Source organism: Neoarius graeffei, chromosome 25 (assembly GCF_027579695.1).
Source record: "Neoarius graeffei isolate fNeoGra1 chromosome 25, fNeoGra1.pri, whole genome shotgun sequence".
NCBI lineage: Eukaryota > Metazoa > Chordata > Actinopteri > Siluriformes > Ariidae > Neoarius > Neoarius graeffei.
In genome coordinates, this window is record NC_083593.1 from 25,178,999 (window position 1) to 25,192,985 (window position 13,987).

The 13,987-nt window shown below is 47.6% G+C and overlaps 1 protein-coding gene across 1 annotated transcript in view; it reads right to left on the bottom strand.

Annotated features, from left to right (window-relative positions):
• Positions 1-4,915: 4,915 nt before the first annotated feature.
• Positions 4,916-13,987, bottom strand: part of atg10 (ATG10 autophagy related 10 homolog (S. cerevisiae)) — a 271,634-nt gene continuing 262,562 nt past the window's right edge. Inside the window, exon 7 of the mRNA XM_060908811.1 lies at positions 4,916-4,973. Within this exon, the coding sequence (XP_060764794.1) occupies positions 4,961-4,973 (13 nt within the window). The 3' untranslated portion in view covers positions 4,916-4,960. The remainder of the gene's footprint in view (positions 4,974-13,987) is intronic.

Sequence of the window (13,987 nt, forward strand, 5' to 3'; positions counted from 1 at the left end):
AGAATGTACTGAATTTCGTTTTTGCTAGGCGAAGGTCCCTCCTCCCAATTTTCTTGTAGCACGTCCAAAATGCCATGCGGCTTACACCCATATAATAATTCAAATGGAGAAAACCCCATGGAGGCTTGTGGAACCTCTTGTACTGCAAATAACAGGGGCTCGAGCCACTTATCCCAATTACGTGCATCTTCACTTACAAATTTCCGGATTATGTTTTTGAGGGTTTGGTTAAAATGCTCCACTAAGCCATCCATTTGTGCTCTCCCCAATGCCTCACCTTGTACCAGGTGTTGGTGAATTGAGGTCTGATTACAACCCGAATCCACCAAAGCGTAATAGGTATCCCCTTGAACACTTACTGGTATGCGATACATTCCGGCCCAATCGGGGGCAGTCTCTGGCACGTTGGGGATCCGGATCATGGCTTCCACCTCCTTTGCAGAGCCCTGATTCTGGAGATGCTCCGGCTCCCCACTGTGCAAGCATACCAGCCCAGGCTTTTGCTCTGCACCAGTGTTATGGGTGTCACTCACCTGAGGGGGAAGGACACGGAAGAGGGAGACAGGAGGACACCATGGGTGTGACGGACCGGCTGGGGAGGAGTCGGCCCCCACCTCCGCGGTGGGGGAATGGGGTGGGAGAGAGAGGGAGAGAAGAGAAACGAGGAGAGGCACCTTCGCCTCGTCCACCTGTCATCGGAACCGCTGCCAGATGGTCCTCTGCCAACTCGATGGCTCGCTAGAGTGACGCCGGGTGATGATACTGGACCCATTCCGCAGTTCCTTCCGTAAGCCGAGAGATGAACTGTTCCAGTGCCACCAGGTCGATGATCCTGTCAGCATCGCAGTCTTCTGCCCTCAGCCACCGCCAGCACGCATCCTGGAGTTGTTGGCCAAATGCGAACAGTTGGCCAACCTCCTCCAGTGTCAGCTTCCAGAACTGCTGGTGATGTTGTTCCGGGGACCGGCCAACCCACTGCAAAATGGCTCTCTTGAGGTCGGAGTAATTGAGCTGGCTGTCGGCAGGGAGCTGCTGCACCATGAGCTGCATCTCACCTGTCAGGAGCGGGAGGAGGCGAGCCGCACGCTCCTTGATTGTCCACCCCCATGCTTGAGCCGCTTGCTCAATGAGAGTGATGAAAGCTTCGGACTCGTCATGCAGGCCCATCTTCATGAGGGTGATGTGAGGGGAGTCCATGGCGGTAATGGTGGACGCCCCTGCCAACACCAGCAGATGCCGGAATGCCTGGCGATCTTCCCGCTGGGCCAGCATCAAGGCTTCAAAGCATTGTTCTTGGTCCTTCCGGAGGGAGGTCAGCGCTTGATGCTAGCTCTGCTGGGCAGCAGCGAGGACATGGATGAGCTCCATAATTGGGGAGGACTCCATGGGGTAGTTCCCTTCTGTACTTGGTCCTGGGTTTTGGCACCACTGTAGCGAATCCCTGATGTGGGGGTGGAGTACAGAAGCATGGCAGGCGGGAACTGAAGTTCTTGCAAGCTTTATTTATCTCGTCTTCTTCCGCTTATCCAGGACCGGGTCGCGGAGGCAGCAGTCTAAGCATGGAAGCCCAAACTTCCCTTTCCCCAGACACCTCGGCCAGCTCCTCGGGAAGAACACCGAGGCGTTCCCAGGCCAGCCGAGAGACATAGTCCCTCCAGCGTGTCCTGGGTCTTCCCCGGGGCCTCCTCCCGGGGGGACATGCCTGGAACACCTCCCCAGGGAGGCGTCCAGGAGGCATCCGAAAAAGATGCCCGAGCCACCTCAGCTGGTTCCTCTCGATGTGGAGGAGCAGCGGCTCTACTCCGAGCTCCTCCCGAGTGACTGTGCTTCTCACCCTATCTCTAAGGGAGCGCCCAGCCACCCTGCGAAGGAAACTCATTTCAGCCGCTTGTATCCGCGATCTTGTTCTTTCTGTCATTACCCAAAGCTCATGACCATAGGTGAGAGTCGGAACGTAGATCGACCGGTAAATTGAGAGCTTCGCCTTTTGGCTCAGCTCCTTCTTCACCACAACGGACCGGTAAAGCGACCGCATCACTGCGGAGGCTGCACCGATCCGCCTGTCGATCTCACGCTCCATCCTTCCCTCACTCGTGAACAAGATCCCGAGATACGTAAACTCCTCCACTTGAGGCAGGACTTCTCCACCAACCTGGAGAGGGCAAGCCACCCTTTTCCGGTCGAGAACCATGGCCTCGGACTTGGAGGTGCTGATTCTCATCCCAGCCGCTTCACACTCGACTGCAAACCGCCCCAGTGCATGCTGAAGGTCCTGGTTTGAAGAAGCCAACAGGACAACATCATCCGCAAAAAGCAGAGATGAAATCCTGTGGTTCCCAAACAGGATTCCTTCCGGCCCCTGGCTGCGCCTAGAAATTCTGTCCATAAAAATTATGAACAGAACCGGTGACAAAGGGCAGCCCTGACGGAGTCCAACATGCACTGGGAACAGGTCTGACTTACTGCCGGCAATGCGAACCAGACTCCTGCTCCGTTCGTACAGGGACCGGACAGCCCTTAGCAAAGAGCCCCGAACCCCATACTCCTGAAGCACCCCCCACAGAATACCACGGGGGACACGGTCGAATGCCTTCTCCAGATCCACAAAGCACATGTGGACTGGTTGGGCAAACTCCCATGAACCCTCGAGCACCCTATGAAGGGTATAGAGCTGGTCCAGTGTTCCGCGACCAGGACGAAAACCGCATTGTTCCTCCTGGATCCGAGGTTCGACTATTGGTCGAATTCTCCTCTCCAGTACCCTGGAGTAAACTTTCCCTGGGAGGCTGAGAAGTGTGATTCCCCTATAATTGGAGCACACTCTCCGGTCCCCTTTCTTAAAAAGAGGGACCACCACCCCAGTCTGCCACTCCAGAGGCACTGTCCCTGACCGCCACGCGATGTTGCAGAGGCGTGTCAACCAAGACAGCCCCACAACATCCAGAGACTTGAGATACTCAGGGCGGATCTCATCCACCCCCGGTGCCTTGCCACCGAGGAGCTTGCAAACCACCTCAGTGACTTCGGCTTGGGTAATGGACGAGTCCACCTCTGAGTCATCAGCCTCAGTCTCCTCAGTGGAAGACATGACGGTGGGATTGAGGAGATCCTCAAAGTATTCCTTCCACCGCCCGACAATGTCCCCAGTCGAGGTCAACAGCTCCCCACCCGCACTGTAAACAGTGTTGGCAGAGTACTGCTTCCCCCTCCTGAGGCGCCGGACGGTTTGCCAGAATTTCTTCGAGGCCGACCGATAGTCCTTCTCCATGGCCTCCCCGAACTCCTCCCAGTTCCGAGTTTTTGCCTCCGCAACTGCCCGAGCTGCAGTACGCCTGGCCTGCCGATACCCGTCGGCTGCCTCAGGAGTCCCGGAGGTCAACATGGCCCGATAGGACTCCTTCTTCAGCTTGACGGCATCCCTTACTTCCGGTGTCCACCACCGGGTTCGGGGATTGCCGCCACGACAGGCACCGGAGACCTTGCGGCCACAGCTCCGAACAGCTGCATCCACAATGGAGGTAGAGAACATGGTCCACTCAGACTCAATGTCCCCCGCCTCCCTCGGAAGCTGGGAAAAGCTCTCCCGGAGGTGGGAGTTAAAGACCTCCCCAACAGAGTGCTCGGCCAGACGTTCCCAGCAGACCCTCACCATACGTTTGGGCCTGCCAGGTCTGTCCAGCTTCCTCCTCCGCCAGCGGATCCAACTCACCACCAGGTGGTGATCAGTTGACAACTCAGCCCCTCTCTTCACCCGAGTGTCCAAGACATAGGGTCGGAGATCAGATGACACGACTACAAAGTCGATCATCGACCTCCGACCTAAGGTGTCCTGGTGCCACATGCACTTATGGACACCCCTATGCTCGAACATGGTGTTCGTTATGGATAAACTGTGACTAGCACAGAAGTCCAATAACAAAACACCACTTGGGTTCAGATCGGGGAGGCCGTTCCTCCCAACCACGCCCCTCCAGGTGTCACTGTCATCGCCCACGTGAGCATTGAAGTCCCCCAGTAGCACAATGGAGTCCCCAGTCTGAGCACCCCTCAGTACCTCTCCCAGGGACTCCAAGAAGGCTGGATACTCTATACTGCTATTTGGCCCGTAGGCACAAACAACAGCAAGAGCCCTCTCCCCAATCTGAAGGCGCAGAGAGGCGACCCTCTCGTTCACTGGGGTAAACTCCAACACATGGCGGCTGAGCTGGGGAGCTATAAGGAAGCCCACGCCAGCCCGCCGCCGCTCACCACGGGCGACTCCAGAGAAGTGGAAAGTCCAGCCCCTCTCGAGGAGCTGGGTTCCAGAGCCCAAGCTGTGCATGGAGGTGAGCCCGACTATCTCTAGCCGGTACCTCTCAACCTCCCGCACAAGCTCAGGCTCCTTCCCCCCCAGCGAAGTGACATTCCATGTCCCAACAGCCAGCCGCTGTGTCCGGGGATCAGGTCGTCGAGGCCCCTGCCTTCGACTGCCACCCAATCCACACTGCACCAAACCCCTACTGCTACCTCTGTGGGTGGTGAACCCACAGGAGGTCGGGCCCACGTCACCTCTTCGGGCTGAGCCCGGCCGGGCCCCATGGGCAAAGGCCCGGCCACCAAGCGCTCGCATACGAGCCCCAACCCCGGGCCTGGCTCCAGGGTGGGGCCCCGGCTGCGTCCTACCGGGCGACGTCACGGTCCTGGATTTTTTCTCCATAGGGGTTTTTTGGTGAACTGCTCTTGGTCTGGCCTGTCACCTAGGACCTGTCTGCCTTGGGAAACCCTAACGGGCATAATGCCCCCGACAACATAGCTCCTAGGATCATTCAAGCACACAAACCCCTCCACCACAATAAGGTGGCAGTTCTAGGAGTATATATATATATAAAAATATATATATATATTTTTTTCAGCTTCACTCACTCCCACATACACGTGCATTCTGGTCGGAAGTCAGCTCTTCTCTGCTTTCCCCCTCCTTTTATGCTCCATCCCTGCAACAAACACACACACGCCCACATTAATTGACACCAGGTGTAATGACTTAGCCACTTACCTTCCCTGACCCCGCCCTCCATTCACAAACTGCTGCTTGGCCACGCCCCATTACCACACACAGACTATTCTGACACCATGTAATGTCTATAGATATTTATCTGACTGACATAAAATGTAAAAATGGCAGAATGAGCCAAAAATGAGTTCTTCTGCATAAAGTTTTACTAATCAACAGGTGAACACATGCACAGCAACAAAATTTCCACACACGTCACTCCCAGACATGTACACCTATTCTAAGACATTATAATAACAGGTTCCAATCACCTTCATTCATTACAGTATGCAAGGTGGTGAGAACAAAATTGGCCGGTGCACGTGTCATGAATCCAGCCATCATTTTGCACATGCACGTATTTTGTGCAGAGAGAAAAACATTTCTGTACACATATGAGGCCCAATGACAGAGAAAAGAGTGATAACTCAAAGTGTAATGTTGACTAAATCTGCATTGGTGGTGTGCCCGTCTGTCCCTGTATCATCTGTAAATGTGTGTGTGCAGGCTTCAGCTCTGCCATGTTATGAATCTGTAAGCTGAGCTCAGCCTGCCATCCATTCACAGACTAACTCATATGTGGAAGCAGCAAGTGCCCTCGCTGCAATCGCCATCAATCCCACCCCTCAGCCTGGCACTAAGCTGGCTCTGCCTCTTGAAAAGTCTGTAAATATTGTCATTGTCCACTCTAAACAAGCTGTGACACATTGTACTGAAAATTAACCAAACGTTCACCAGAAATCTTGCAAACCAATACAGCCACATGATGCACAACCGAACCCAGCACTCAGTTTTATGGTTATGGGAGAGGAGTATCACATTTCACCACCCTAAATATCTGACAATGCTGTTATCCAACCACTTCCTCGCCCAAAGGACATACATGCTTTTTGTGATTCTTTGTGCTCTCACACTCAACTCACACTCAACTTACGTTCAACTCACTGGTCCTGATTATCACTGTATTCTCATGTACATTTTGGGGCCAGAGGTCACTGATGCTATGTTGCAGGGAGGATGCGAGAGTTTTATGGCCTGCCTCTTGAACCTACAAGAGTCAGAGGACAATTGGGAGTATTATTTTGCATGGTCCAATCTGAAACACATTATGAGTATGTTTTGAATAGTTAACCAGGTTTCTGAAGAATAAATGTCAATCTGCTACTGATCTCTCTCAAGTAACAGGTGTTAAGATCAGAATGAATTCTGTACTGCTTTCTTTCTACGTTTCAAAACTACATGGAATATGCATGCAGGGCTGCCATCTGATCCTGTGGACAGTAGGCATTTCACTATGCTTTTCATTATGACCTTTTTGAATCACTTGCTTACTGAAAATGCTTGCGTTTTAAGGATTTCCACCGAAGGTGACCTCAGTGGCATGACCACTGATGAAGTGGGCCACAAGAGTTGAGACTTGAATTGAGTTGGTGCTTTTGACCCTGTGGCTAAGCCCAAATCTCAGACTGGTGCTCAGAAATCATTGGTCACAATCCGAGTACAGATACAGGTCCAAGGTAACCGGAAGTTTGACCATAAGCCTGACAACTGCCATTATTGTGGCAAACTTCGTCACTGAGAATGTGAATGCCAGAAAAAGGCACATGACATGAGAGAATGTAAGACTCCCTTTCAACATTGTAGTCTGCTTAACCTCATTCAACAGACATCAAACTCGGACACACAGGTGCCCACTCAGTATCCCACTCCTTGGGACTTTAAATGGCCATAGGGCTGCCCACAGAGTGAGACTACCTTCTGATTCTTGCTACTGATTTCAACACACAGCCCATAATTTATCTTTGTGTAGATGGTAATGATTATCCTTTTATTGTTGACACTGGTGCCACCCGATCATCTTTTGGTGGGAAAGCGTACAATGGGCCTGTATCACAGACCATTGCTAACTCTGTGAGAATTAATGGGGTTCCTGTTAGATGTCCTAAAAGTTTTCCTCTACGTGTGACCACACCAGATGATCCTAAACTGCATTTTCTGCATCGCTTAGTTATCATAGCAAGCTCCCCTTTTAATCTATTAGGTCGTGATATTTTGACTAAGCTCAATCGTTCCATTTCTTTTGAACAAGGCTATACTATTCTGTACACACCACATAATCTATCTTTTGCTTCTACTGTTCTCTCTGAGTATGACCTGAAAGATAACATGCACTGAAGTCTCTCCGTCCTCAGATTTTGAATCAGGTGCTTTAAACCCTCTGGGTGTCACACTCCACTGAAGTTGGACATGTAAAGGTACCCCTCATACACTACCAGGCTGAAAACATTTGTTCATGTGTACTGTAAACAATAATCACTGTCCCCTGAAAAGGAGAAGGGCACTGAACCTGGGATTTTGTCACTGTTATCGTAAAGTGTTTTGGTTCCTTGTTCTTCATTGTACAAGATTCCAGTTAACCCTGCAAAAAGTCAAATGGCTACTGGAGATTTACTCAGGACTTGAGACGCGTTAATCAACTGGTTATTCCTGTCAGCCCTCCTGTACCAGACTTTGCTTCCATTTTGTTGTCTATTCTTAGTCAACATACCCACTTTACTGTCATTGATCTTTGCAATGCATTTTTCAGTGTCTCCATGAGTGTTGAGCCTCAGCCAATGCTCTCATGGTAAGTGACAGTGAAAAACAGGTACTGTCTCATCCTCTGATTTTACATGCATTACATCAGGTATGCTCGAGTTTAAATATTATTCAGACCCAACATATGATCGCTCAGTGGTGTTCTGGCTATGAGTCTATTCTGTGTGCCACTCAAAACTTGTCTATCAAGCCTGTTATGTCAGCTGGTACCTCCAGCCCTTTTGTTGCATGTTGTCTTCCTGCAGGTCCAGCCCAGATCCAGCATGGTTGGAACACGACTGTCTAGATGAAATTACCTCCCACTTCATCACTGAGGTCTAAGCTATCTCAGACTCACTCATGTGCACACCTGAGCACAGTGTGCATGTTTGTTAATGACTCTTATTCAAAACCCAACAATTCAGTTTTTCTGTGTGAATATACTGTTTGCTCTCTGCTAACTTTGTTTACAAAGTGCATTCTTTACCTTACAGGTGTGCACAAGCAGCTGAACCTGTCACTCTTACTCATGCTTGAACCCTGTTTGCAGGTCAGACCATCACTCTTTATACCGATTTCCGTTATGCCTTTGGGGTAGCTCATGATTTTGGGAAAAATCAGGCACTCATGTGGCTTTAAAGGAACAGTCCACCGTACTTCCATAATGAAATATGTTCTTTTCTGAATTGAGACGAGCTTATCCGTACCTCTCCGAGCTTTGCGCGACCTCCCAGTCAGTCAGACGCGCTGTTACTCCTGTTAGCAATGTAGCTAGGCTCAGTATGGCCAACGGTATTTTTTGGGGCTGTAGTTAGATGCGACCAAACTCTTCCACGTTTTTCCTGTTTACATAGGTTTATATGACCAGTGACATGAAACAAAGTTCAGTTACACAAATTGAAACGTGGCGATTTTCTATGCTATGGAAAGTCCGCACTATAATGACAGCCGTACTAACACCTTCTGCACGCTTCGACAGCGCATTGATACCTTGTGACGGTATCAATGTGCTGTCGAAGCGCGCAGAAGGTGTTAGTACGCCTGTCATTATAGTGCGGACTTTCCATAGCATAGAAAATCGCTACGCTTCAATTTGTGTAACTGAACTTTGTTTCATGTCACTGGTCATATAAACCTATGTAAACAGGAAAAACGTGGAAGAGTTTGGTCGCATCTAACTACAGCCCCCAAAAATACCATTGGCCATGCTGAGCCTAGCTATATTGCTAACAGGAGTAACAGCGCGTCTGACTGACTGGGAGGTCGCACAAAGCTCGGAGAGGTACGGATAAGCTCGTCTCAATTCAGAAAAGAACATATTTCATTATGGAAGTACGGTGGACTGTTCCTTTAAGGCTGCTGATGGTAAGCCTATATCACATGTCGCTCTTGTTACAGATCTTTTGAAAACATGTTCCCTGCCTAAACAACTGTCCATCATCAAAACCAAAGGTCATGACTCTGGTGACTCGTCTGAGGCCTTTGGGAACCGCTTAGCAGACCAAGTCATTAAGTGGGCGGCCAAAGAGTTCAAACCTTACCCATATGTTTCTGAATCACCCAATTGTTCAATGTTTTCTCATTTTGTCTCCTGACATCCTAGACATAACTTTTCTACAGACTCAGACTACTGAGGCCAACTTGATGTTCTGGCATTGATGTCGTGCTCTCCTGGACCTGACAGCATCATCAGGGCCTCTGATGGGTGCATTGCTCTATCTAGGTCTCTGTTCCCTTTTCTTGTATGACATTTTCATGGTATTTCACATGCAACACAAAGAGGAGTAACTGAACAGATCATCAAACAATTTTGCATTATTGACACCCATAAAACTGTAAAAACTGCCAAACATGACACACTGCCACCACCTAGTGGGCCCTTTCAGTGTTTGCAAATTGATTTCATCCATATGCCAGTAAGAAATTTGAAATATTTGCTTGTGATCGTTAACAGGTTTTCTAAATGGGTTGAAGCCTTTCCATGTGTTTTTACATCTTCATTTATCTGTTTTTTTTTTTAAAGTACAATCATGACATACATAGTACATAAATATTATTGTAGCTGAACTTGTGCTCAATACAAAAAAAGTCATATGACTTTGAAAATACTGCTTAGATTTATTGAAATTGACAACAAAAATCAGAGCATGCCAAAATCATTAGAGTGCCAGAAAATACCCTCAGACCCCAGAGGGTTAAAATCCTAGCCAAAGAAGTCATTCCTAGATATGGCATTCATCTTTTGATTGATAGTGACAATGACATGCTGTTTGTGTCAAAGGTAAAGCAGAAACTATGTAAGTATTAGAGTATTGACTGGAATTGTCACTTTCCCCATAACCCGCAGAGCTCAGGGATAGTGGAAACAATGAACAGAACAATCAAGGATCACTTGACAAAGGCCATGATGGAAACTGGTAAGAACTAGGTTGACCTTCTATCATCCATCATTTGCAAAATTAGAATTACTCAATTCATGACCCAAACTGTCTTCTTTTGAGGTAATTATAAGCAGACCATTTCCAATCCCAAGTTAACCCTGGTGTTTCATTTACAGGTGATCTGGACGTGATTGTCAGCGATTATGCTCAAGCTTTGATTGGGAAATTGAACAGTGTATATGGTGATGTCTCTGTCTCTCCCTTTGCCCACAGAAATGCCTACTCACCCATTTCTTCCAGGTGACTGAGTATTAGTGTGCAACCTGAACCCCAGGAAGGTTGGAGAAGCTGTCTATGGCCTACCATGCATCATGCTTGCTGTGACAAGCATGTCCTCACTGACTCCCAGCCAGTGGATACATGCAAGTCACCTGAAAAAGGTGTCCTCCATCATCCCTTCCCTGTTGATCTCTCCACCAAAAAGACAGGAGCAATTCAGCAATCAAAAAGTCCTTTGGGGACCTCTTCTCATCTCACCCCTGGACCAGAGAAATTCAGCAATCAAAAAGTCCTTAGGGGACCTCTTCTCATCTCACCTTTTCACAGACAAATATAGTAGTTTTTGTACTGGCTTTCTCATGACAATCAAACCAAAATTCTACACATATATGCGCACTCTCACACAATAGTGCATGTAGCCTCTCAATATCAATATTGACATATCTCTTACATATCTTATTTTTTGTGCTGCACTACTGGGATAGTCTTCACAGTCATGGCTGTGACTGTGATAGCTTTCACTATATGATACTATATGACACTATTCAGTTCAATTCAATTCAACTTTGTCATACAGTGGTGCTTGAAAGTTTGTGAACCCTTTAGAATTTTCTATATTTCTGCATAAATATGACCTAAAACATCATCAGATTTTCACACAAGTCCTAAAAGTAGATAAAGAGACTCCAGTTAAACAAATGAGACAAAAATATTATACTTGGTCATTTATTTATTGAGGAAAATGATCCAATATTACAGATCTGTGAGTGGCAAAAGTATGTGAACCTTTGTTTCAGTATCTGGTGTGACCCCCTTGTGCAGCAATAACTGCAACTAAACGTTTCCGGTAACTGTTGATCAGTCCTGCACACTGACTTGGAGGAATTTTAGCCCGTTCCTCCATACAGAACACCTTCAACTCTGGGATGTTGGTGGATTTCCTCACATGAACTGCTCGCTTCAGGTCCTTCCACAACATTTCGATTGGATTAAGATCAGGACTTTGACTTGGCCATTCCAAAACATTAATTTTATTCTTCTTTAACCATTCTTTGGTAGAACAACTTGTGTGCTTAGGGTCATTGTCTTGCTGCATGACCCACCTTCTCTTGACATTCAGTTCATGGACAGATGTCCTGACATTTTCCTTTAGAATTTGTTGGTATAATTCAGAATTCATTGTTCCATCAATGATGGCAAGCTGTCCTGGCCCAAATGCAGCAAAACAGGCCCAAACCATGATACTACCACCACCATGTTTCACAGATGGGATAAGGTTCTTATGTTGGAATGCAGTGTTTTCCTTTTTCCAAACATAACGCTTCTCATTTAAACCAAAAAGTTCTATTTTGGTCTCCTCTATCCACAAAACACTTTTCCAAAAGCCTTCTGGATTGTCCATGTGATCTTTAGCATGCTAGAAGACACATGAACATTATCAGAGCAGAAAGGGAGTCAGGTGGGTTGGTTACTATTGACATTTGTATGCTAAAGAGAGGTTGCCAGTACAGTGATTGCTGGCAAGTGGTCCATAAGCCCCCCCAACTAAAGTTGCTTTTACATGGGCACTTGCGCCAGAACAAGTTGCTCCTGGAACAAATTGCCCCATCACAACTGCCCGTCGAAACATGATTTGTTCTCGAACAATTTGACACTAGTGGGTGCAACTTGCTCCACTTTATGAGGTGGTGCAACTTGGGCGTCAAGTGATCATTGCGAGGGATGATGCTTCGTTTCGTTGCTCCACAGAACCCCCCAATATTTAACATTATTTTCATACCCAACGCTACTTTTTAAGCTCTCGGTCGATTTTTCTGTTTTGTGGAAGTTTTGTGCACACTGAGATGGCAGCAAGCTCAAAAAAAAGTGACAAAAACAGCTGACAACAGCTTGTTTAGCTGAGAACGTTGAGCTCGCTGAGCTAGTTAAGCTAGCAGTTGCAAAAGCCATCAAGGAGGCTATCCCCACACTCGTGGAGGACATGGCGTCTCAGCTGACAAGACACAGGCTCTGGTGGAGACAGGTCGCGGCAGTCCATGGCGAGATGGTTGCCACACAGGCTGATATTTCGAAGTGTATGGACTATATAGAGAAGGACGAGAATTGTATGGCGGAGGCAAACAGCCAGCTCTCTTTGTCAGTGAGCAAACTGGCAGCAAAGCACGTCCAGCTGGGAGACAGAATTGCCGACATGGAGGACAGATCACGCAGAGATAACATACGTGTGTGCGGAGTCCCTGAAAATGCAGAAACATCGCATGTTCTTGCTTTCCTGTCGGAGGCCATCCCACGGTGGTTTCCTAACCTGGGCTCTGTTGAAATTTTGCATGCACACCGCATAGGTGCCTTGATAGAAGACACAAATGGCAGACCTGTGCCTCGCACCATCATCTTCAAGCTGCTGCGCGTCACCGACAGAGATAAGATCCTGAAAGTGGCGCGTAGAGCAACCATGGAGTTGGAGGGGAAAGCCATCTGCTTCACCCCGGACTATAGCCCACACATGTTCAAGCACAGGCTGGCCTTCTCCGACGCAATGGACGCTCAGCAGAAACTGGACTTTCGCACCTTTCTCTATCCTGCAAAGCTTAAGGCAACGCGAGGAGGAGTGAACCATATTTTCAACACCCCACGGGAGGTAAAGGATTATATCAATTTTCTTGGTGAATAGTCTACAACTACCCAGGTAATCCAACCAGCTGGCTAGCTTAATGCTAAATGTTTTGCATGTTTTGCATGTAGGCTAATAGACAACACGGTGTCTGGCATGGAGTACCAGGCATAGCCTGCAATGACATTTTCACTGATTTTCTACTGGGTGATTTTTGGTTATTTACTTTGCTTTATTGATTCGTTTTACTTTCTTTCCAATGATAAGAGCCATCTTTACATGCTTTAACCCTGTATTGCCCATGTTCTAACTGTAAACATACTCGGATCTACTGGACTTTAGCTCTTCACGTTCTGAATGAGTGCAGCTGGCTTAATATATAGGCTATATCCCTCTTTCTTGTTTCTGTTCCTTTGCTCAGTTAGTCATAAGAAACACCAATTTTATAATCCTGCACAATGCTAGGGACTTAAGTGTTGCTGTTGTTGGTTGATTCCTGTTTGATTTTTGAGTTCTCAGGTTCTGTTTTCAAGAAGAAAGGCTGGTTTTATTGACCTGGCATGTTGCCAACTCTACTGTAAATTACAAATCTTACTAACCATGTTCTACTTGTATTCAGTATTAATATGCACCTATATAGCCTACAATATGTTTGTACATTCTGTGTAGCTCATTTACAATTGTCATGATCATTACTATGGTATGATATAATTGTAACTGCTATTGGGGGGGCCCTGCGCACGTGCTGGGAAGGAACACGCTGCTCGAGGATCACAGGTCCAACTTGCGGGGAGAAGTTAGGAGTCAAAAATTTTTGTTTTTCCATGTTTTTACGTTTGTGTGAGTTTTTGTTTTCATGCCCTCTCTCGTTCTTTGGAGAGTGGCGGGTTCATGGCGACTGGGGTTTTGGGGTGGGATGGATCCCTCTCAGCACTTTAATTTCATATTTTGGTCAGTCAGCTGCACTGTATGTTGTTTCTCCGCTCTGCATCTTATATGTACCACAGCACATACTAGCCACTATTAGTTATTATGAGTAGTATGCATGTAATCAGCTGGAATGTAAATGGGCTGAATGGTTAAAATTAAGTGTACAGCCTGCTTAGA